At 53.3% G+C, this 24438-nt stretch overlaps 1 protein-coding gene across 1 annotated transcript; it reads right to left on the bottom strand.

Moving 5' to 3' along the window:
* Positions 1-239: 239 nt before the first annotated feature.
* On the bottom strand, positions 240-23985 carry FRMPD3 (FERM and PDZ domain containing 3). Its single transcript, XM_062502856.1, has 10 exons — positions 23878-23985; positions 23253-23384; positions 22617-22736; positions 22362-22498; positions 21447-21570; positions 20764-20853; positions 19220-19399; positions 9001-9145; positions 3877-4698; positions 240-3082 (listed from the first exon to the last, which is right to left on the bottom strand). The coding sequence occupies exons 1-10, from the start codon at positions 23980-23982 to the stop codon at positions 240-242; spliced, it is 4698 nt and encodes a 1565-aa protein (XP_062358840.1). The 5' UTR covers positions 23983-23985.
* Between the last annotated feature and the right edge of the window lie 453 nt (positions 23986-24438).

Genomic DNA, 24438 nt, shown 5'->3' with positions numbered 1-24438 from the left:
AGCAGAGAAGCTGCCAGAATCCCATTGACCAGCTGAAATTGCACAGCTTGTGACAGGGCACGAATTCACCTTTCCAACCCATCACCAACACAACCATCTGTTCTGCAGAGATCAAAGAGTGTCTTGGCTATCGCAAACCCCGGTAAACGTGGGCATGCAGACATCGCATCCTCGCCAGACCTGTGAGATTTGAGAGCATGGCCTGGCACACACTGGCTTGTTGGTCTTCACAGCTGGCTTTACTTATTGATCAACGTCTTTAGGGAGCGTGTAAGAGTGCTCATGACAGTGGCAACCGTGGCTGACTGGCGGGCGAGCTGCTCCACAGTCTGCTGGTGGCTCAGCGTTCTGGCCGTGGACTCCTCGGCAGCCTTCAGGAGGAAGGTGTAGTTTCTCACCACCTCCTCCACCTTCGTCAGCAGCTCTTGGCGCTGGGACTCCGAGCGCACGACGTACACCAGCCTCACAAAGGTCTCGATGAGGCTGCTTAGCACCTGGAAGCTGCTTGTGATGGCAGACAGCATGTGGGTGGGACTCTTGTCGACAGCGGCCACGCGGCGGCAGGACGCCCGGAATTCCTTGAACTTGAGGGCCAGCTCCTGCTTGTACTCAGCCAGCTGGGAGATGTAGGGTTTGCAGTCCCGGACCTCAGGGCTCAGCACACACTGCCTCAGGATGGTCAGGAGCTCATTGGTGTCCAGCTGCACCTGCAGAAACCCATTGGGAAAGCTGTAGGCATGCCCTCGAAGGGTGTTGATCTTTGCCAAGCTCCCCTCAAAACTGGAGGTCCTTAAATCTATTTCCTGGGTCTGGCTCTCATTGGGACTGCTGCAGGCTGTTGCGTCTAGGACCTGAAGAGTCCTGCTCATGACTGGGACCATCTGATTGTCCAACTTCATTCCTGGGAGTATCTGCATGGGGATGGAATAGGACAGCTCATCCTTCTCACTCCCATCATCTGCAACATCACATTTTCTGTAGTAGAAGCAGTACCGGATGGAGCAGCACTTCTCATCCTCCATGTCTTCATCCCGCAGCTCAGCAGGACTTGGATACATCTCCTCCTGGACAGAGAACACTGCTGGACCCTTCTGGTTCTTTTTGTCCTGTGCTATCTGGACATAGGAGGGGTCAGCCACTCCAGAGGCTTCCTGGATTTTGCTCTTCAGAACAGGACAGACGATGCTGGGCTCAGGCTCTTTCTGGGGGCCTTTCTGTTTAGTTGTGTAGATGTTCTGGTAGACGTCAGAAGACAAGGATGTCCTATCAGTCTTATCTATTTCACTGACGCTGTAGCGACGCAGGAGCTTCCTGTAGTGGGGTGCACCCATGCACTCCCCTCGAGAGGTGCACGTTGTCAAACAGGACATGCCGTTCTCTGGATCTGACCGGTTGTCTCTGGACTCTAAACTTGTGGATCGTATCCGTTTGCCTTTGGAAGGGCTGCTCATGCTTGTCAGCCTAATGGCTTCAACCTGCTTCTGGTCATCTGCAACTTTATCCCTGCCTCGCCTCTCCAGTTCTGGTATCACCAGCTGGTTGGGGGGTGGTCTCATTCCCCTGCAAATCCGCTTGCAGTCACAGCTACGCCTCTGCTCCCTGGACATCCCTGGGACTTTTTGCACAGGACTGCTCCTCAGCTGGCAGCTGCAGCGCCCAGGGGCAGGTGGGTGCAGATACTCCTGTGGTGGGAGGTCACCTTTGCTCTTTGGCTTGAGCAGCTCTTCAAGGAATTCCAGCTCATACTGCTTCACTTTCTGCAGCTGGGCCTGCCGCTCGTCCGTCTCCTTCTTCAGCCGGGTGGGAAATGTTGCAGAGAACAGGTTCCTAAGCCTGAAGGGAGCTTTTGGGGCTTTGGGTTTAGCTGGGACATCAGCATCTTGTTGGGTTACGTCCAGAACTTTTTCTACTTTTTTGGAAGGCACAGTGCTAATCTGCAGGCTCTCGGATCTGGGCATCAGCTGGATTGGCCCTTTGGCTTCCTCACTGGTGCTCCTGAAAGTGCTACCAGGTGATGAAGAGTGTACATTGCTGCTCTCAGCTTTTAAGATTTTGGTCGAGCTTTCCTGTTGTATTTTCTGTCCTTGGTTTGAAGGAGCTGTGTGTTTCTGCAGGACGAGGGTTGTAGCTTCCCCACCTGCCTTCTGACCTGTCTCTCCACTTGCAACTTTTCCTGGAGCATCTCTACTCACCTTTTGCTGGTAGCTTTTAGAGGCAAAAGTCTTACTGGACATCATTTCCTCACCTGCTGAGGTGAGGTGGAAAGCTTCAGCCTGACTGCTAGGAGCTTCCTTAGGACTTGGAGAAACTTCACAGTGCTGCTGCTGACAGTTGCATAATGTCTCTGCAGTTTGTGGACCTCCTTTAAGTGTCAAAGGCTTGCTGCTGGCTGGTGCACAGCTGCTGGTACCATTCATGTTCTGGTCTTCTTTTAAGGCTGATACCACTTGGGGAGCTGAGGCTTTTGCATTTGCCACCTGCTGCAGAGCAGCTGAAATGATGGCTGGAGTTACACTGCTTTTCTGATCCAGGAGGAGCTTGGAGCTTGGCTGCACCTCTTTAGGCATCTTCTCTTGTACATCCTGTGCCTGCTCCCTGCTCGGGGCTGCTGTGGCATGCAGAGGTACCTCAAAGGCAGCTTTTGTGTGACCTACACCTTTGCACTCAGAGCTTGGCACTGAAGCCTCCTTGCTCTGCTCACTAAGCTGGGAGGTCAGCCCTGGCTGGGCAGCCGAGGTGCAGCTCTGCTCCCCATGCTGCTGCTCCTGCTTGCTCTTGCAGTTGGTAAGGCTGGGACTTTGGGTAGAGAAGGCTGGCTTCAGTGAAGGGCTCAGGTCCTGGCGGCTCAGGGGGTAGGGTGAGGTGAGAACAGCCTGGGCAGCACAGCTCTGGATTCGGAAAGGCAAGTCCTTCCTGGCCAGGAGGTTTTCTTTGTTGATGTGTTGGGTGAGGAAGTAGGCTGCGTTCTGATGCTGCTTCATAGCAGAGACCATCTCCGAGACATCAGTCAGCTCTGAGGAGTTCGTTTCGTGGCCAGAGTCCAAGGATGACTCAGGAGTGATGGCAGCCAGGACAATAAGACCTGAGGAGGGACACAAAGAAAACCCCACAACAACCCTCACACCACAGTGCTGTGTGGAGGAGAGGGGAACTCCTTGCAGCAGGAGGGTCCCAGGAATGCAGGGCACATTGGAGAAACTTCAGTGACTTCTCACAACTAAGAGAAAAAGCTTCTAAGGGAGATCACTTGTCAGCATTGAGCTGGCTTGAGAGCTCCATGCAGCAAGAGCTTCTGGCCAAGGAAAACATCCTGTGAAGCTTTCCATTGTTGGTGGTAGCAGAGCTATAGGGATGTGTCTGGCACGAGAAAGAAAAATTGGGCAACAGGTACTCTGCCATAGTGAGAAGGGCAACCAAGGTGGGAAGAGGGACAAAGGACTGTGCTGCCAGCAGGCTGGTCTCAGAGTCACCCATCTGGCAGCAGGTTTGCCTTGTGAAGGGCTCACACACTGCAAAACCTGGGTGGGAACCTGCAAAGACCAATGGCCACAGATCCCAGCTGAGTGGGGTTACAGTGGGGAGGAACTCATGCTCACAGTACTGGTGTGTTAGTGCCTTGCCCCAGCATCGTGGCAGATATGGAATAACCAAGAGACTCCTTCAGCCACTGCCAGGGAGAGGAGTTCCACCTCAGCTTCTTAGAAATCTTCTGAGCAGCAACTTGGCTGCTCCTGCTACAGTAGCCTCCTGCCGCAGCTTAATTTTTACTAGAAGCTGCTTCACAGTCACGTATAGGATAGGAGGAGACTAAGGGAGGGATGTACAGTAGGAAAGAAAGGCTATAGGGAAAAAAGGGAGTCACAGCCACTAAAATACCTGCTGTCTGCTGTGGTGGGGGGTGTGGACAATCCTCTGAAGCAGCCAGGGCTTCCAGCGCCTGCAGAGTGGACACCAGGGCATCATCCAGCTCTTGGGCATGGTCTCGGACCGTCCGTGGCTGGACGCTGTCGATCAGAGTGACCGGGATCTCGTCGTAGAGGATGCCACAGAGGTGCCGGCCCTGCTCCTGGCTCTGGGCAGCTGCCCGGCGCTTGGGGTCATCCTCGTCGGAGCTGTTGTCTCGGAAGCCAGGAGGGGGGGCGGCGATGGCGGGGAGCAGGGATGTTGTCTCATCTTCTTCCTCATCATTCCCGGGAGGGGGAAGCGACATCAAGTCCACCATGTTGTCGCGGGTGCTGCCAGGCTTGCCCCCTGTGCCCGAGGCCAGCCTGCTCTTGATCTTGGCTTGGCAGGACTCGCAGTAGAAGTGGGAGGTGTCGCTGCGCAGGTGAGTGTCTATGGTGTGTGCTCTGGCCCTGCTGGCCTGCCTGTCTTGCTCAAGGCCATCCGGGTCGTACTCCTTAGCTGCCCCGTTGTAGCCTTGGCCAGAGCTTTTGGAAGTGGGGTCAGATTTGGTCCTGGGACGAGTTTCCTCAAAAAAAATCAGGTTTTCATTGATATCCGTCCCGCTCTCTCTTTCCTTCCTCTGCTCTCGCATGTGCAGGTAGCAGAAGCGGATGAGCTCCGAGTCCGAAGCCCTGGTGGCAGAAGCCCCGGCTGCTCCGGTGACAGTGGCAGAGCCACCCACCAGCCCATTCTCTTTCTTTCCCATGTGCCCTGCCGTGCCAGGCCGGTGGAAGTTGTGTGCGTTGATGTAATCTAAACCAAAACCACAACAGGCACGTTAGCAGCAGCACCCGGATGAAGAGAAAGCAGCGTGGGGAAGCTCCTGCTCACCCTGGAGAAGCATCTGTGTGCTCTCTGCCCTCCAGCCCTCAGCACTGCAGTAGGACACCCACATTCCCTGAAGCACAGTCAGGCCACCTGGCTGGTCCTTTGGAAAACCTACTGGGCCTGTCTGCCAGGAACCAGGGTAGAAGTGTCCTGCACCACAGAAGGAGTTGGAAGGGACATTTAAAGGCCATCTGGTCCAATCCTCCTGCAATGAACAGGGACACCTTCAACTAGTTCAGGTTGCTCAGACCCATATCCAACATTCAAGGAAACCCTGAATGTTTCCAGGGATGGGAACCTGTGCCTACACCTCACCACTCTCATTATAAAACTCTTCCTCCTCGTATCTAATCTGAATCTACTCTTCCAATTTAAAACCACTGCTCCTTGCCATATAGCTACAAGCCCTATTAAAAAGCCTCCCTGGAGCCTTCTCTTCTCAAGACTAAAACCTCCAACTCTCACCTACGTGAGGTGTTCCATCCCTCTGATCATCTTCACAGCCTCCTTCACAGCTCCAACAGGTCCATGTCCTTCCTGTGCTGGGGACCCCAGAGCTGGAGGTAGCACTGCAGGTGGGGTCTGACCAGTGAAGCAGAGGCTGATCTTGCTGAGGAATTGTCAGGGGCAGAATCCCCTCCCTCCCCTGCTGCCCACAGGGCTTTAGTGCAGCCCAGGACACACTTGGCTTCCTGGGCTGTGAGTGCACGTGGCTGGGTCATGTCCAGCCTCTCATCCCCCACGTCCCCAAGTCCTTCTCTGCAGGGCTGCTCTCCATCTGTTCATCCAACCCCATACTGGAATTGCCCTGCCCCAGGTGCAGCACCTTGTACTTGGCCTTGTTGAACCTCATGGGATTCCCATGGGCCACTGCTTGAGCTTGTCCAGGTCCTCTGAATGTCACTCTGTCCCTCAGGCATTTCAGCTGAATGACTCAGCTTGGTATCATCTGCAAACTTGCTGAGGGTGTTCTCAATTCACTGTGTCCTTGATGAAGACATGAAACAGTCCTGGTCCTAGTACAGGTCCCTGATCTTAATCCCTCTGCTGGGGCAGAGCTGAGCCCAGAGGAGGGCTGGCCAGCACAGCTGGCACTGAGACACAGGGATGTGGGTGCTACATCACTGATCCACCAGCTGTATCCAGAGGGCAGCAGGAGCAACCTGGCTGCTCCAAGGACCTCCAGCCTCAGCCTGTTATAGCTCATGTGTTATATGGCAAGATGGAATTGTTGCCATTTTTGGGTAATGTTGGCCACACCAAAGAGTGTTCATCAGGAGACTACTAAAAGTGGAATAATATTGCCTTTTGGGGAGACATCAACTGTAGTTTGGCTGTGCTCAAGTGACAGACATCCCCCCAGCCCCTTCCCTCGCTGCCCATGATCCATGTGCTATTTCTATCTGGCTGACAGCCCTTGGATCAGGCTGGCTATAGCAGAGCCCATTGCTCTTGCTGTTAAGTATCTCCCAGTGACAGCCTCCACTTGCTCCCCTGTGCAGGGAAAGTGGCTGAAATACTGAATTTCTGGCCAGTGGTCCATCCCTCAAGAGGGCCATCTGTCTGCATTGCAGGTTGGATTGTGCAGCTGTGCTGAGAGTGGCTGCCATGGGATGCAGGTTCTGTCTTACCAAGGATAAATTAAATCAAATAAATCCTAATTAAATTCATTAGCTCAACAAATTGGACAATTTGTCTCCCCAAACACATGTTTGTATTATACTGCTCATCACCTGCAATGCTAAAATCCCCATAAAAGCAAATTCTCTATCATGCCTGGCCGTGGCAGCGCTCAGAAATGACAGCTGTGTGAGGGAGCAAAAGGCTGGTGCTGGGAACATGTGGGCTGTAGCAGGGTGGCAAAGGCTGAGGCAGAGGCTTGCTGGCTGTCCATGCCAAGCCAAGGCCTGCTGCTGAATGGGGCCAAACCCCTACAATCCAAAATCCAGCTGCTGCATGCTCAGGAAGAAGAAAACTTCCGGACAAGGATTTGAGAGAGCAACTAAGGGCAGAGAGCTGCTTGGCTAATGATGGCTGATGGTGAGAGTGGGGAGAAGAAGGGACAGGGAGGTGAATCACCTGTGTAGCTCCAGCATGGCACAACGGAGGGCAAGGGTCTGGCATATGGCTTTGCAGGGAAAGGCAGAGAGATGGATCTGACAACATTCAGACAGCGTGTTCATTTCTAAAAATGTCTGCTGTTCAGCAGGAGGCTCTAATGGGCCTCAGGGAAGACGGATGTGCTCCTCTTCTAGGTAAAAGCATGGGCCAAGGCTTGGTTTTATATTTAAGATTCTGGCACAGTCTGCCTGCAGCCTGGGAAGTCTGGGCTAACTTAATTCGTCCCAGTGGGGCTTTCTCCTGCAAGGATGTGCTAATGATCAGCAGTGGCTGCTCCCTGTGATCCGCCCAGCTCTGACAGCTCAGCCTGCAGCCCTGGGGAGACCAGAACTGTGAGCAGACTCTTTCACCAATACTCTCTAAATTCACTCCTTCTGAAGGGTGCCTGAGTCTGCTCTGGGTCTGCAAGGAAACTGCTCCACTCCACTAGTCACAGAGGTTTTCACTGCACCCAGGAGGATAGACCAGGCCATCCAGAGAGGGGCTGGCACAGATCCATCACTGTCCTACCCACACTGTGACTCTCTCTTGCACTTACTCCTGGCCCTGCAGAGTTACATTGGTTTCTTGACACTGTCAAGAACAGGGTAAGATTTACAACCCTTTCTGGTAGAGGACTGGACCATGGCCCTGAAGCAAAATCTCAGGGAAAAATTCTGGCTATTGTCACAATAGCTAGAGGGTGGACAAACACCACTTGCACATGCTGAGACATCCCCTGAGAGGGCAGGAACTGTGGGTGCTGCCAGCCTCCTTCCAAGCCCTTGGGTATGGGAAGGTCTCCACTTCTCTGACTCCCCACAGCCACATGTCCCATGTGTCCCTGTAGCCCATGTCAGGGTGGCATAAGCCAGGGAAGGACCACTCTGATGACAGTTAAACCAGTTCAGTTGCAAACACCCTCTGCTCACAGCAAAATGTGATTAAATACATTAAATACAATTTCCATAGGGCAACAAGAGCCGAGCACAATGAGAGCTGTCAGTTAGAGTCACAGGGGAAGAAAGGAGAAGAAGCTGCTTATACTTACACCAAAATCACCTGCCAGGCCTTTTCTGGATTCACTGAGGTTGCTGCAGACGCTTTCCAGATCCCTCTTGTGAGTGTCTCCTCCCACATGCACCAAAACCACATTCAGGTGCCTTCCTCAAAGGCACCAGGTGCTTTGCCAAGGACCCTGTGAGCTCTCGGCACTCCTCCCACCTCCCCAAGCCAGGCCCATCTTGAGAAGGGAGTTTTGACACTGGCAGCTGAACTGAGGACTTGTCACAGCTCTCTGGAGCTGCAGTGTCACTTGGAAGGTCTGGGAGCAACCTTCCAAAGGCACCTGGATTGGTATTTTGCCCATCTCCACTCACTGAACCTGTATTTTATATTTTCCTATACAAAATTTATTGGATGTGAGCAACTACATGTAACAGCAGCATGTAGTTCATGGCTGGCTCTTGTTTGAAATCACTCTTGAGAATCATTGCTCTTTTCGGAGGGTGACTCACACGTGCAATCCATCCTCAAGGGACAGCATTGGTCCCTGTTGGGATGGAAGCTCCTGCTGGGTCCAGACCAGCCTTCTGCTCCCTGAAAAGCTGGGACAGCAAAGTTGCCTTCCTGGTTTAGGAAATCAGCAGAGCAGCCACGCTGGCAGGGCTGCCCGTGAGGCTCAGACCCCCATGCCCCAGGAGGCAGCAGGAATGCAGTGCCCTGAGCTCACACACTCAGGTGGGGCTCCAGAGCAGGATGCCAGCCAGGAAATGTGTGCTGCATCCCTGCAGCAGTGCACAGGCTGTTCTGTGAGGACCCAGCATGTGGCTGGCAGCTGCTCAAAGAGCACCTCCTGGAGCTGTTCCAGGAGCTGCCACGACAACTCATAGTGTTTAGGGCCTGAGCTGATACCACAAGTCATTTTGGTTGACCCAAAATGAGGACCTGTCTCCCTGCTCTTGCTTTATGCTTAAAGATGGAGTCTGCTGGTTCTCAAGGTGAGTGGGAGCAGAGGGGAGATGTAAGAGAAAGCCTTCGGCTTCCTAATGCTGCAGAGCACTGGGCAGAGGGAGGGGAGGGAGGCTGGGGAAGGGGCTGGCACAGAAAGCAGAGGCTGAAACGTACCTGCCTTAATAATCTGAGGTGGGGGTGGCTGGCTGGGAGCCCTGGACAGGATCATCTTCTTGGAGTCTACCAGGAGACGGCAGTAGCCTGCGATGAGGCAGGCAAAGTTGGTGGCTTCAGGCCACTCCATCAGCAACACCAGCGGCTGGAAGGCAAGAGGAGCAAAGTGCATGAGGGTCACTGGCTCAGCTGATGGGGCAGAGCTCCAAGGGGGCTGTGCTGGGCCCTGCACTGGTGGAACTGGTGAGCTGCTGCTGCTCCCAGCACTCCCACATGAAAAACCAGCTGGGTGCACAGCCGTGCTCCAGCTCACCCAACAAATGGCAGGACAGTGTCTGCATGCAGCTGTGATTCCTGCTTGCTGACTCCCCCTAGGATGAGGGACCCACAAGGATGTCCTTCTGATCCTTTGTCTCCATGTCTGTGCTCTGAGCCCACCTGCAAGCACCTGTTCAACCATCAGGACCTCGGGAGGAGCACAGGGAGTTTGTGGGGTCTCCAGCTGCCAGAACCCCTCTTTCATTGCAGGCACCGTATTTCCCTCCCATGAATTAAAACATCTGCTTCCAGCAAGATGCCAAAGGGGCCAAACCCCATTACAGGTTCCCCCAGCTACCATTCTGAGACTGTGGATCTTATTTAAACCTAACCCTTTGTAAAATTAAATTTGTGCTTAGGAGCAGATGGTGCCTTCCCTTTTAGGAGAGCATTTATTTGCATGCTAAAAAAGATCTTTGCTTTAAAGAGAGATGAAACTCAGACACGATCTGTGTGACACATATAACCTCACGGCACAATCTAGCAGCAGACAGTGCAACTCCCAGTTCCCAGATTGTCCCAAGGAGAAGATTAGCTAGCCCAGTGAAGCTGTTGGGGTGGGATTCACTCTTACCCAGCCTGTGAGGTCCTGTGCACTGCTGGCACCAGGCTGGGCAGAGCAGCCTGTGTCAGCACAGCTCACTTGAGAGGTCCATGCTCTGTCTGAGCACCCAGCACTGCTCAAGAGAGACCCGTGAGATGGAACAATTGGACAAGTGCCTTCAATAGTTATGGCAAAGACAGCTCCTGCCCTCACCTGCCCCTTTCACAAGCACCTTTACCTAAAGGACCTTTGTACCCAGGTATAGTCTGAGCCTGTCCCGCCACACTCAGCCTCTTGCACACTGAGAGCCCTTCAGGACTCAGAAGAATTCATTTACCATATTCAGGGAACACCGAGGCTGTTTAAAAAAAAAAAAAAACACTTAAGCCTACGCAGTGTGAAAAACATTAAAACTATTTTGGTTTTCTTGTTTTATAACCACAAGAGGTTCCTGGTACCCACTGGCCAGTTTTGTGCTCTGCTTACTATTTGCTACTGTAAGCCACCAAGCCAATTCTTAGGCCAGAGTGTCATGCTCTGGACATAGATTGCAACAAACTTGGGTGTGAAGCTATCAGCCCTGGACAGAGCTGCATATGATCCCCAAGCTATGCCATCCCCTGGCAGGGGCAGATTTCTCCCAGGGCCAGGGTAAAGAAGTTCCCTCTTTGGCTGCTGTCCAGGAAGATAAAGGAAAAGAAATAACTTGATGTGGAAGAGAAGTAGCCTGACAAGTGAATGTCCTCTGCTGAGAGACTCTGCCCCTGCCTGCTTGACAAAGCTCTTTCTGAATCCTGGAAAATAAACCTGAGATGACACAGATCAAAGGGGAAGTATCAAACCAGAGAGAGAGGAGCAAAGAGATTCTCAACTTAGCTCAAGGGAGGTAGGCATGCAGTGGTGAGGGGGGTGAGACTCTTAGCCCAGCTCCAGTCTTGACATGAGTGATGAAAGGAAACCATGTGTTCTGTGTATGAAGTATCCTTAAAACAAGTGGCTTCTTCACAGGGCTAAGCCCTCCTGGGTTTTTCAAGCCATCTCTTGAATGAGGACATATTTGTGCATTTTCCCTGCTCTGTTCTGCAGGGTTTGGAGCGTCAGCAGCAAAGGAGGGAGCAAATCCCAGTGGGAGGGAGGCAATGGCTGATAAACACCCACTGCCAGGAGATTAAACCAAGAGGCCAAGGTGGGCTGAGAATCCCCTTCCAAAAGGAAAACCAGGGGATAGTCTCCACCACGTGTGAATCCCACCAAGGCAGAGTGGCACAGGGTTGTGAACCTTCACTGCCTCCCTGTCAGTGCTCACCATGCAGCCTCCAGGGCAGCCCCAGTGCCCCAGCTGGGGACCAGCATCTCTGAGACCCACTTCCATCTTTGCTCAGCTACCTCTGCCTCAAGATGCTCCCACCCATCCAAAGATGCAGGTTCTTGCTGGCAGGAGGAAACCCCTGGGTCAAGGGCATGTGGAAGGACAACAGGACTGAGATACAACAACCCTGACTGATGTTTCTCAACTACAAATGCAACACCAGGGTGCTGTGAGCTCCCTACCAGGTGTCCAAGTAAGTCCAGCCTCCAGAACGGCTTCCAGCAATAAATGCATGGCATGCTGGGGTTAACTGTGACACTCTGCTCTGAAAAGGAGGAATCTTAAACCTGATTGACATTACAGCTTAGAAGAGATTACTCTGATATACTGACAGGGAAGCTGTGTGAGAATTATTTAATTATCAAGCATTTAAATATTGTTATTAGGGATTAAATCACTTCAGGTGCAGCTTGGAGCCATCCACCCGTGCTGTGGATGTGTGGTCTCCCCCTGGCCTGGGAGCCCACAGTGCTGTGGGTCTGTGTCCTGCTCATGGGTTATGAGCTGTTTACACCAACACTGACTGTGAGCAAAGCTGCTGCAGTCAGGCTGTGCATCTCCCTTGGCCTTGGTGGCTTCTCTGCTGCTCACTAGCAGAATTCTGGCACAGGATCTGAGACTTTCCCACACTGGGTTACAAGACTGAGTCTCTCTCTTCCACTCCACTAGGTAGTTTTGCTGATATTGCAACAGCTCAGCGCCTTTGAGATGTCTACCCTGCACCCACATCCCCCTGAAATATAAAAGTGGTTTATGGAATCAAGAGGCAAAGAGACACCATGATTGCAGCAGCCCTATTCCATTGGGAAATGATTCCACAAAGAGGAGGTATCAGGGGTGGCAGCTAATGGAGGTGTTATTTTTAGGCATTGGCAACCTTGGTCACCCTGTTCCATGTGGGCAAGGCAAACGAGATCATGTGGAGACAGCCAGGCATGGGCGAGCTGAGCAAATATTGACTTTGTGAACAGGTGCACAAAACATTCATTTCCAACTCATGTGCTGAGGGTTTTAGATGGCACATTCAGGATAGCTTTGCAGGGAACTGCTCTAAATAAGAACAACTCTGAAGAACTGCAGTCTGTGCTTTGGGTTTCCCTGCGACACCCACGGCTTCTGGCAAAAGGGATTCGCCTCCTTTCCCTTAGAAACATCCTGCAAGAGGCACTGAGGGCTCATGCCTGAGGTCAGGACTAGCCTGGTGTCCACGTGGCTGGGGCTTACTGTGACATCCCTGTGTATTTCCCTGCAGTTTTTTCAACTTGCTGCTCAATCTCAACTAAACCCGACAAAAAGGCAGCAAGCTGGAAGAGCATGAATCTTTCTCAGTTTTCTAAACCCAGTGGTGCAGTAGGGCAGAGACTTCTGCGAGCAGGTGGAAGGCAGGGAGGGATGCAGCAGGGGCAGAAGCAGAGCTGCTCCTCTGAGCCTTGCTCCCTGCCCTGGCAGCACTGTGGCCACAAGGTGCAGAACCCTCTTTCTCAGCTGCTAATCAGGAGGTGATGTTGAGAACTGATGGGGAACAAGTTATTAATCTGGATAACCCCTGGCTGGCCTCCCACCCCACACCTTTGGCCTGTCTAATGCCCACCAGCCCATCCTCTTCCTCATTCTCACAGGCACATTCTTGCTGCTACAGCTCCTCAGTGGACCCCAGGGCTCTGCTTCCTTGGGAGGGAAAAGCAGAAATGCCTGTCTGTGTTTTGTCAGGACAGCAGCACCTTTAGGACGAAAACTCCAAGTTTTACATAGAAGCAAACCTCCTGGGATAATCCTACTGCTCCAAGTATTGGTCAAGCATCAGATTCCCAGTGGGATGCCCAGGTAAAGGTTCATCTCTGACCTGTAATGTGCCAACATGTAAAGAAGCAAATTTTCACAAGGATGCTCTTCCTACATCTAAATGTGTAATACCAGCCTGAAATGATTGAGGGTTTGATCTTTCACTCATAATGTTTTCCTAGATTTTCTAGGTCTCATGAGGAAAGGACACCTTTTCATTCAAAGTCTCCTGCTTGGCAACCAGTCACTCTGTGAAGTAAAACAAAACACATTTGTACCGGATAGAAGAAATTACTTCTGTATTAGCTTTTTAATGATAAAGTGATTTTTCCATTATGCCCTGCTTTTAAGTAAGATCTCAGTATCCTTCTGGAGGGTATTTCCTTGCTCAGACAAAGGTCTGCAGGAAATTTTCTGGCCAGGGTTATGCTAGATGATTTTAACAGTCCTCATACTGAAATTAATTTATCACCCAATCTATTCATACTATAACCTCTAAGATTATATGCATTTCTTTTTAATCTCCGCCCTTTGTCATGCACTTTGGGTCTTACCCTGCTTCTTTTAATGCAGTTCAGCAGAAATATGGGAGATGAATTTACATAATTTATGTTCCTTGGTTTACTTGAGGTGCACTGCCAACTTTTTATTTAATAATACAGGTACCTGGGCCAAGCGAGGCAGCAGTCAATTTTTCACTTCGACGTTGACCTTTCCTTCTCTCCCCTTAAGCACTATTAACTCAGCTCTATCAATACCAGGCTGCTTGTGACTAGGACCACTATTTCCCACTTGTTGATCAATAAGGGCACTGCCTTCGTTAGACCTGCAGGTCTCTCCTTCCTTAGAGGACTGCATTTTTCGGTTGGGTGTGGTCGTTTTGTTTGTCTGTTTGTTTTAATGAACAAATCAAATTCAGCTTTGCAGGCTTGGAAACTCATCCTCTCCACATGTTGTCTGCCTCTCTTGTTTCTGGCTGGCTCCTGTCCTGGGTGCCTGCAGGCAGTGCTCGAAGTGGTGCTGGAGCTGGGAAGTGCTTTGCTTTGCATCCCAATCCCTTGCTTCACATCCCATTCCCAGCAGGGATCTGCATCTGTCCCTCCCACCCAGGTACCGAGCCAAAGGAAATCTCAATTCCTCCTCTCTCCCCTGAGGTGACAGCGTTTCACAACGGTTTAATGTAAACGAAGATTAATTCAGTGTAAGGAAGCAGAGCCGGGCCCATTGTCACTCCAAAGCCTCGCTCTTCCTGTAGCAGAAACCTCAGGGGTTTTGGTCAGTGTGGAGGAATGTCAGCGTTGCTTGCCCTGGTGACTTTGACACTGTTTTCAGACTGGAGTTTGGCAAATACGCATCGGGCACTGGCCTCAGCACCACAGCACATCCCTGCCCCAGCTCAGGGGAGCACAGCCAGGTTTGGGGCTGGCTGCAGCAGGGCAGGCTCAGAGGGGTCATCATCCCATCTCCTGTGAGAGGAAGGGGCTCCTTGGCTCCTTCCATGGGGACAGGAGAAGGCTGAACCCCAGCTGTGCATAGCATTCCTTTTTTCATGGCAGGCTGGAAGCACGCCCTGGGACACCAACACCAGTACCCAGATTCCAGGCACAGCAGCGGCCAGGGACCTTTCTGAATTAATTTTTCCTTTGTTTTTCTCTCTCAAGTCTTGATCACAGCTTAAGTACAGGCTGGTTGCAGGCTCTGCTGGGAGACCAAAGTCAATTACCCCGATGCCTTTGATTGAATTGTGCCTGGCGAGCAGCCAGCACCGTGGGCTCCTGCCCCAGAGCCCTGCACAGGGACAGGGCACAGCCTGGGACAGCTCCTCTGCTCGGCTGCTTGTCCAGGCTCAGCTGATCCAGCTCTCCCCCAAGCAGCTTTCATTGGCATTCAGAGTGCTTCAGCAGCCTTTTTCCCAATGTCAAGACTGTTAATAACAAAAAGCCCAGCGGTGTGCAGCTGTGTAAATCAGAAAGGATAAATGCTCCATTGGAAAAAACATTTCAAAAAGAACAAGCCCTTAGCTCCTGTGGGAGTTGTGGAGCTGCACAGCCAGGGGAACCTGGAGCTGAGCAGCTCCCACCCCTACCCCTGCTCTGGGGAGCCTGAGGGAGCCATCACCTCCCTGTGCCCCATTCAGGCTGCCAGGCTTGTCCAGGTACGAGGCAGGAGATGTATTGTCCTTCCTGGGATACTGGGAGACACAGGAGGACTTTGAAGTGCTGCACCAGGGAGGGAAATGCACGCCTGAAGCTCGATTCTGAGCTGGCTCAGAAGCACTGGCCACTCTCAAATGCTGGTCCCAGCAGAAGGGGGAAGTCCCTAGGAGATGCAGAGCCCCCTAACCTGGCAAGATGCACTTAATGCATAAAGATCACAGGGGACACCTTGTGCCACCTCCCTTCCTCCAGCAGAGACATGAGCTCCAGAATCAATCCCTAAACATGAGGAGGAAGAATGGAAAAGCAACACCCCCAGCAGAAAGGAGGCTTTGTCAGGTGAGAATGACCACTGGAACCTGCAAAATGATCACCTGCACCACTGCAGTGCAGCTGGGGACGTGTGGTACTGCCCCCAGCCACAGGCTGGGAACTTTCTCTGCATTGCCAAGCAAAGCTGCTCAGTCCCTCTCTGACTGTTGAGACAAAACCTGCTCCTGTCCTCCCTGCAGCTCTCACAGAGCTTGCAGGGAACAAAAATCCTTGGAACCAGCAGCAGAAACCTAGAGGCTTTTGTTCTTCTGTCTGTGCAGCTCCTCTCTGAGGGGTTCTGTCAGTGTTTGCCCCGCTCTTGCCACAGTGGCAAAGAGCTGAAGAAGGCAAAGCAGAGGTACCAGCTCTGGATTTGTATCCCAAATGGGCTGTTTTAAACAGAAATTGAAGCCCAGGATGAAAAAGCTCCAAAACAAACCAATTAACTACCTCGTGAATAATTCATAAGACAAATAGCATTTCTTTTCTGTCAGAAATAAATGCAAATGGTTTATGATCTCCTCAAGCCTGTTTGTTACCTGAAAATCTTCTCCAGCTCCTTCCTGCCAGGTGAGTCTGGGTTGTGGTTGCAGGTCAGCAGCAGATAAGGATGTCTGGACTGTGCTGGCTGGTTTGGTCAGGGTGTTCAGACCTCCCAGCTGAGGGCTGCTCCATGACCCGGGGCCTTTTTTAACCCATCATTTTAACTACACTTAGAAATTCAAGATGGTCTTTCTGCACAAAACCCTAAACCATCACTGACCATCTGTGTTTCCACAGTAACTCAGCGAGCACCTCCTACAGATTCAGGCTGGGAGCTGCCCCAGCACCAACATCCCATGACAGCAGCAGTGCCAGGCATCAGGGTGAAATAGCCCAGGGGGACATCCGCTCCTACAATGCAATCCATGGAGCTCTGACAGGCTCTGACAGGGATTTGACAAGTCCCCAAAGCAGTCAGGACACTACTTTGAGCCCTCTAATGGTTTGCAACTCGAAGCAGAAATGGATTGATTTGCGACCTAGGGCTTTAGCCAGTGACACGTTCAGTGCAATAGAATAATTGTAGAGAGCAGATTAGCACTGTGAGATAATGATCTTTCTGCCTGCTTTTCTTAGCCTGCCTCATCCATCGCTGTCCTGCGTAGGATTAGCATATGCCTCATTTTGGAGCAGACATTCTGGCTTTAAAACCCAGCCCTTCGGATAATGGCTAAACGAAGACAGATAACAGCCACCTCTGCCCCGGCACGGTGCTTTTGAGCCTCCTAAGATCCATAAATGGGTTGCTGCTCCACTCCAGGCAGGCAGAGGGGCTTTTGATGGCCAAAGGCAGCTGCCTGGAATTTCTTATGGAGATAAAGCCATCGTGCATGTGGACGTGCTCATGGGAAGTGTGTGAGCTGGCTTACTCCAGTGAGCTGGCTTTTCTCCAGCCTTTGGGGGGCTGGATAGCAGGGTCACAGGAGAAAGTCTGCTCCTGAAGCACGGAAGGGCTAGTGGAGGTACAGAATGGATTTCTGCAGCAGGGTAGCAGTGCTGCGGGATCTGTCGACAAGCTGTGTGGGAATTGCCACCTAATTTAGAGCAGATGGATGCCAGCATCACCTAAGCCTCCAGAGCATCTGTCTCTCCTGTGGCCAGTCTGTGCTGAGGGGAACACTGCTCTCTTCCACACCAGGGAGAGGATGGCAGCACCCCAAGAGGTCAGTGCATTGGAGCAGTGCCAGTGCCATGGAGCTAGGTGACGAGGGGGACAGCCATGCTCAGAGCACTCCCAGTGAGCCACAAACAGTAACAGGGTCATGAACAGCCTATTATTAATGCATTAATATCATGATTTTATACACACAAATCCAAGGGGCGTGGGCAGCAGGAGGAACCTGCAGGGTTCCTCATGGTGCAGGCAATATCCCCTGGTTATTCCTGATCTGTAAGGAGTAAATTGATGGATTCCTGCACAGCCCAGGCAGCTGGAGGGGCTGGACAAGGAGGGCTTCCTCCTGCCCAGGCTGCAGCAGGGGAGGGTGAGGGCTTTGAAGGGTTAGGACGGGCACAGATGGACACCGAGGTTTTAACTGCACAACAACTGACCTCGGTGGGATGCAGAAGAGGGGATGTTAAAAATGTTACAGTTGACCAAATAACCACTGAGTTAGGAATGTAAAAAAAAACGGTTTTGTTGATGAGGCTGTGGAGGAGAGAGCTGAAGCAGAGGGGATGAGGATTAACACAGCTCTGGCAGAGGCTACTGGGGTGTTACTGCAGGTTAGCAGAGCTACTGGACCAGGCACAGCAGCAGGAAAACAGACTTGGAGGAATTAATGACCTGGGTGGGAGAAAGTGCTAAAATCCTCCTCTAGGACAGGAGGCAGCAGAAGAATCCTAAACAAATCCACTGTGATTACAGCTGTGAGACTGAAACAGTGCAAAGAAAGGACCGTAGACAGGGCTGGCTGAGCCTTTGAGAGCTTGCAGGAGATGAAACACAGAGACAGCTGGCAAAGCAGCTCAGCTTCATTGGGGGGAAAAGGGATGAATGCAGGGGCAGGAAAGCTGACCCACAGCCAAAGGCTCAGAGGGCTTGTGCAGATACACCTGAGCAACAGCACCTCCATGCCCCACAGAGTCCTGGCCCCAGTGTGCCAGACAGTCTCTGCCAAGTACTGCTCCTGACTAATTAACTCCAAACTCAATCCTAACTCTGTCCTGTTGAATTCCAAGTGGGAGAAGAGGAGAAGATAAGGCTTGGTATTTGTGAGATCTCTGCTTCTGAGCTGTCCTTCCCCATGGGGCAGAGGGGAGCTGGGCGCAGGGAGGCAGTGACATCGAGGATGCTCTGGAGACACACACAGCTGTCTGCCTTTGAGTCTGTCAGGGACATGTCCCAACTTGTTAAAAACCTGAGCAAAGGCCAAGGGAAGACCTCCTTAGGATCTTCTGGCTGCTGCACTGGGCACCAAAGAAGTAAATAAAGATCTTACTGTGCTGCTGAAACTTTTCCTGGAGGGTTTGGGACCCATGAGGGATGAGGAGGGGTGGGAGGGCCTGACCACATGGATTGATTATCAGAACCAGCACTGCATTACACTACAGCCAGCAGGAGATGGGGGATGATAACACAGGGGGCTCAGGAGGGCGTGCCAAGGAGTGCTCTGGGGGCAGCTGGCAAGATACCCAGGGGGTGGCTACTGGGCCAGGGACACACAGTTATCTGTGCTCACACTGAGCCCAACACCTCCTTCCCATCATTTCCACTTTATTCAACAATCCTGCCCGGCTTGACAAGTCCCACAAGTGCTATAATGCACAAAACCTCCTGGTCCCTTCCAGTAGCTGCACCCAGCCCTGGTATGGCTGTGCACTGCTCCTCTCCAGCCCTGAGCAGAGGTGAGGTGCTGTCCTGCCTCCAAAGGGTCCCACTACCTGCCTGGCCCGTGTCCTCCCCATCTGCCCCGAGGATCCTGCTTGAACTGTCAAGTAGATGTTTGGGTCATGGCCAGAATGCCACCATGTCTGCCCTGTGTTCCTCAGCAGCAGTCCCTGCCTGCATGGCACAAGGAGTCAGACCAGCAGGGGACATGCTGCAGACCCTGGTGTGAAAGCGTTTTTGGAGTCTCTGGGAATCCCCAAGCAGATTTTCCAGCACACAGCTGTGATGTGAATCCCCTCAAAGGCTGGCCCCAAATCCCCAACCTCATCTCCACCCCTGTCTGCCTCCACGGCACCCATGCCTACCTTGGCATCCAGGATGCTCGTCTCCACCCGGGCCACCCCCTGGTTCTCCCTGAACAGCTGGATCTTGCTGACCTTGCTGAACTCTGACAGCACCGTGGTGAGGTTGGTCTTCAGGTCAATGACGTGGCTGATGCCGTGCCGGGGTCCCACCAGCAGGGTGGTGGCTGGCTGCTTCTCATCCTGGTGGCACAGGCACATGGAGAGAAAGAGAGACAGACAGGGGTGAACAAACACACCCCGGGGTGGCACAGGCTGCACCTGGCTCTCTCCATGGAGCCAAGCCTCAATGCTGGCAGCTTGGTCAGGTCCAGGAGGGTTTTGTAGAGCAGTAGGTAAGGCTGGTGGCATCCACCTGCCTCCCTGAGCCCCTCTGCAGGGCTGGGAGTGGTGTGCAGGATGCCAAGGCTATTTAAAAGTCGAGCTCTGAACTGACTGTCCACATGAAATATTCAGGCTCACTGGTGTCACTACACTAAAGTAAGTGTGTTACAAATCTGTCTGATCTGACATTGCTTCCGAGAGAAGGAAGCAAAGGAGGGAGTGAATGTATTTCAGAAAAGAAGAAACACAAAAGCCTCGACTGGAAATCAGGACGTTTCTTGCTCTGGTCTAAAAGGATGCTTCAAGCCAGGTGTGGAAGGGAAGAGGAGCTGGGCAGGCCTTTGCAGAAGATAATAACAGAATACTTTTTACCTTTTTACACTTCAACACAGTTCAACACACAGGCTGGCTCAGAGGCATTGCTTTGGTGTCAGAGATTTAAAAAAAATGCTGTCTACTCAAGCAGTGTCAGGAGCAGGCTCTGACTGCTCTGCCATGGCACCAACCAGACACCATGAGGTTGTGCCTGCATTGGTTTCTTGCAGACAGCCCTTTGAGCTGTGAGGTGAGGGGCAGAGCAGATCAAAGGCTGCCAGAGATGGAACCCAGTAGGCAAAGCACAGGAAGCCAGGGAAGTGCTGAGACCATGGGTGGAGGTAAAGGGAAGGGTGGCAGAGAGGTGACACCTACATGGGGACCTCTGGGTGAGATGGAGTGAGAGGGATGAAGGGTAAGCCAGGCAGTGGGGAACCTTTGTGGGTCCTGTTTGGGCTGGTGGCTCTCCTCCTGCTGAGGTGGTTTGGGTGAGCAGTGGAGATGAAGGATCACTGTGGCAGTGATCAGGCTGGAGCACCTGTGAGAGCCCAGCCAGGGCTGTGTGGGCAAGCAGGAAACACAGTGGCCTTTGCCAGGAGTTGCCCTCCTCCAGAATGGATGGCAGGATGTGCCAGGGCACAATCAAGCTACAAACATATGCCTGAAACTACTCCAACTTCACTGAGCAGGTCATCTCATTGCCCCACAGGCTGGCAAGAGCAGAGCAGATCCTGACCCTGCAGACCTGCAAATCCAACCTGACAGCAGAGGCTCTGAAGGCTTTTCTGGGTGGGCTTGGAGCTCAGCAGGGTAGAGCAGGAGACTGAGGGAAGTGGTTTCTGTGATTTCCTCATGCCCCCTGGCTCCCTCCCACAACACACCTCCCAGCCCAGCCTGAATTACTGTACCAGTCCCACTGTGTTGAAAAGAACCCCAGTGAAGGTCGGCAGCTCGTTCAGGATCCTCAGGTATTGCAGCTTTGCCTGGGCTGTGGAGACCTGACAAAACATCACACAGGTGATCACTGTGAGCACAGGGGAAAGAGCTGCAGGAGGCTGGGGCAGACCTGGGGGCTCTCAAGCAGGGGTGCACGGCAAGCTGTCAGGCAGCTCCAGGCATGGGCTGTGCTGGCAGTGAGTCTGAGTCATGGGTGATGGGGGTCTCCACTCCCTTGTCACCCTGGGCAGCTGTTGGGAGGTAACTCAGAGCAGGAAGGAGCCCCAGTGCTTGATGTATAACCCCCCTGAGATGTACAACACTCCCCCCTCCCTGGGGAGCTGTGAAGACTGCAGGGACCAAGGCAGTGGCTCAGCAGCTGCCTCCAGAGCTTTCCAAGCCCAGAAGCAGAGATAACAATGAGCTGATGTGTGCCACTTCAGCCAAGCTTCAGCTGATCTCACCCCTGATCCTTGCTGCACTCCCTGCAATTCAGATCAGCTCTTGAAAGTGGATTCAAGAGAGAGAGAGTATCTACCAGGCTGTCTGGGATTTATCTCCCATCCCAGGGGATTTAATAACAAGAGTCCCCTGGAAGCTGGGGACAGCAGGCTGGGGTGGAGGGCTGAACAGGGACTGTGTGGGCTGGGCTCACCTTGGTGCCGCCAGGCTGGTGCTGGTGGGCTTTGAGCTGCTGGGAGAGGGATTTCCGAAGGCTCTTCTCTTTGATGAGCTGCAGGAGTGAGGGGGGCAGGAAAGGCTCCAGGCCCCATTCCTTCCTATGGGGAGGGAAGCCTGCATGAGCTCACCGGGCAGAGAGGGACAGAAAACTGTCCCAGATCATCCTCTTGCCATCAGAGGGAGCTGGAGCCACACCAGCATTTCCTTGGTGCCACAGCCGGAGCAACAGCAGCCCCCAGCTCGGGTCCCCAAAGGGATGGGACCCCAGGTTGGTGACACAGCTACAAGCATCAGGCTGGGGAACAGCAGTTCCCCAGAATACTCTGCAGCAGACCCCAGCTCCCACTCACCTTCATGTAAGCTTAGGGGATGCAGGCCCCAGTTCCCAAACCTCTTTTGGGGTCCTCTTGGAGTGATCCATCCCTCCTTCCTCCCTGTCCAGACTGGGCAAGGACAGCCTGCCCAGATGGGCTGGGTATGGGTTTAGGACCCCCAGGAGCCACAGGAGGGCTGAGCCAGTGCTGCACAGCTTGGAGACAGGCTGAGATTGCACAGCCACAGAGCCTTCTCCTTGCCTTGGATGCAGGCGGAAAATCAGCCCAGATTCCCATGAAAATGATCCTGGGTTCACAGCAAATGTCCCCAGCCCTGGCTGCTGCATGCAGGTGGATGTCAGTGTAAGGAGGTCCTACACAGCCCCATGGTGGGATCAGGGGCTGGCTGTCACTGCTGCCAAGCCCCTGAGCCACCACCCAGCTCTGGGAAGGCTCTTAGAGCACCTTGTGCTCTGCACCCCAAAACGTTGCTGTGACACAGGGACACAGGGACACAATGTAGGGACAACAAAAGAGGGCTGTGTAGAAGCCTGGGGACAGGGAGGAGGACTCACTCCACATTCTTGAGGGAGACCTTCTGGCTGGGATGGGTGGCTGAGACAGTGATGTAGATGTGGAGGGCAGCCAGCCCCAGCAGCATCTCTGGCTTGGGGTCTGTGCCGAAGCGCTCTCTGATCACATCATTGCGGCTCTGTGGGAGGGAGAAGAGGTGTCCTGAGACAGCCACAGAGACAGGGCACTGCCACCTGAGGTGTGTCCAGCCTTGGCAGACGTGTGGGCCACGAGCACCACCAGCTCCCAGTCCCTACCTGGATGTACAGGTACTCGAAAGCTGCGGGGTCCCGGCGCAGCAGCTCCACTGGGTCCTTGGGGAAGAAGCTCACACGGAAGAGGCATCTCATGCCGTGGTAGTGTGTTCTTTGCACAACCTGTGGCAGGAACAGAAGGCAGCAGTGAGCCCAGGAACCACTGGCTGCAGGGCACGAGATGCCCTCTCTTCTCTTCTGGCATGTTATTTGATTTTCCTCCTCCATGCACCTTTCATCCCAGCAACATCCCAGACTTCTTTGGTGTGACAGCATTGCCTGGTGCTGCAGGATTTATGCCACTCAGGCTAATGCTTGCTCCATGATCCCCCATTTTATCCCTGGTTCTGTGCAGCACTAGCTTATTGGCTCTCCCAGCCAAGGATGCTCATGAGTGCTGTCTGCAGCTGTCCAGGCTGGAGCACAGAGCAGCTCCATGGTGCTGTCAGTATGGGATGGATAAAACCCTGACTGTGTCCCTCTTTGGCCACTCTTTTCACCCCTGAAAGGACCATACCGGAGGCAAGGAGTGGCTGTGCCATCCCACAGCACAATCCCAGCCAAGCCCCACAGTGGGGGAAGAGGAGGCTCTCTGTGCCCAGCCCCTCACCTCGCCCATCCCAACACCCAGCAGCTTACGTGGGCCAGTGGCTGCTTGTCCTGGAGCAGCAGGAAGCGGTGGCTCTGCTCCGAGCTGGAATACTCCAGGACCAGGGCAAAGTGCTCGATGTGTCTCAGTGACAGGCGGTCCTGCAACGTCACCATCACGTCCTGCAAATGCCACGGACAGGCTTGGGTGCGAGGCACTGGCTACTTCCCCAGGGGGAGCTGGGACCTCACCAAGAGCCCACTTGTCCCTGGCAACTGGGGCCGTGCCAGGATGAGGCTGAGAGGGTCCACGGGATGGTACCCAGTGACCTTGCAGGGGGAGATGACCAGCAGCTAGAGCCCCAGCAGCTGGGGTGACACCGTGGTGGTGCTGAGGGAGCTGGCTCCTGGCAGGGGCACTCCACCCTGGCTGGAGGGCAGGCTAACAGCAAGAAGAGCAGTCAGGAGAGGCAAACAGCCAGCAAACCCCCATCCCTGCCAGCTGCAAAGCGTGCTGCCTGGGGAGGCAGACGGGCCATCCATCACGCCAGAGCAGCTCGCAGCCAGCCCAGAGCTGCTGCGGTGTTTGTGCACGGGGAGCAGGAGAGGAAAAATGGATTGGGCAGGTGGGAGAAGAGGAGTGTCACAGTGCCCTGGGGGGAATGGAGGGGCTCACCTTCACAGTGGTTCGGCCATCAAACGTGAAGGATTTGATCTGCCCGTTCTCCAGGAAAACCTTCAGCACGTTGGGAATGAGGAGAAGAGCTTCTTTCTTCAACATGTCCTGGCATGTGGGGCCAGCAAAGGGGGAGGTGAGGAGGGAGGGGGGCACGGAGAGACAGAGGGAGGGTAGGAAGAGAGAGAGTGTCAGTGATGGAGTGCTGGTGGCATCCTCTGCTATTTTGGGCTTTTGTGCTAAGAGGCACACTTCCCCTGAAAACCCAGCAGTCTGTTGAGCCATCAAGAAGCACGGAGCTGAGGCAACTCAGAGCTGCCTGACAGATTCACCTCCTCAGCTCCCAGCAGCTGCAGTGGGAACAGAGCATCTTGCTCTGCCCAGCACATCCCAGTGCCCATGCCTGGCAGCCTGTCCTGCTCCCCAGCTGGTGTCCCAGAGGGGAGGTATGGCTGGGGTGGCTCAGAGCTGATCCCCCTTTCCTGACCCTTACCCCAAGCCTATCCCCCCTCAACCCTGCACTCCCCTCTGTAGGAAGTTGGGAGAAGGCTGATTTTATTT

Source organism: Cinclus cinclus, chromosome 15 (assembly GCF_963662255.1).
Source record: "Cinclus cinclus chromosome 15, bCinCin1.1, whole genome shotgun sequence".
NCBI lineage: Eukaryota > Metazoa > Chordata > Aves > Passeriformes > Cinclidae > Cinclus > Cinclus cinclus.
Note: the sequence above shows the minus strand (reverse complement) of the source record. Positions and strands in the feature narration are given on the sequence as shown.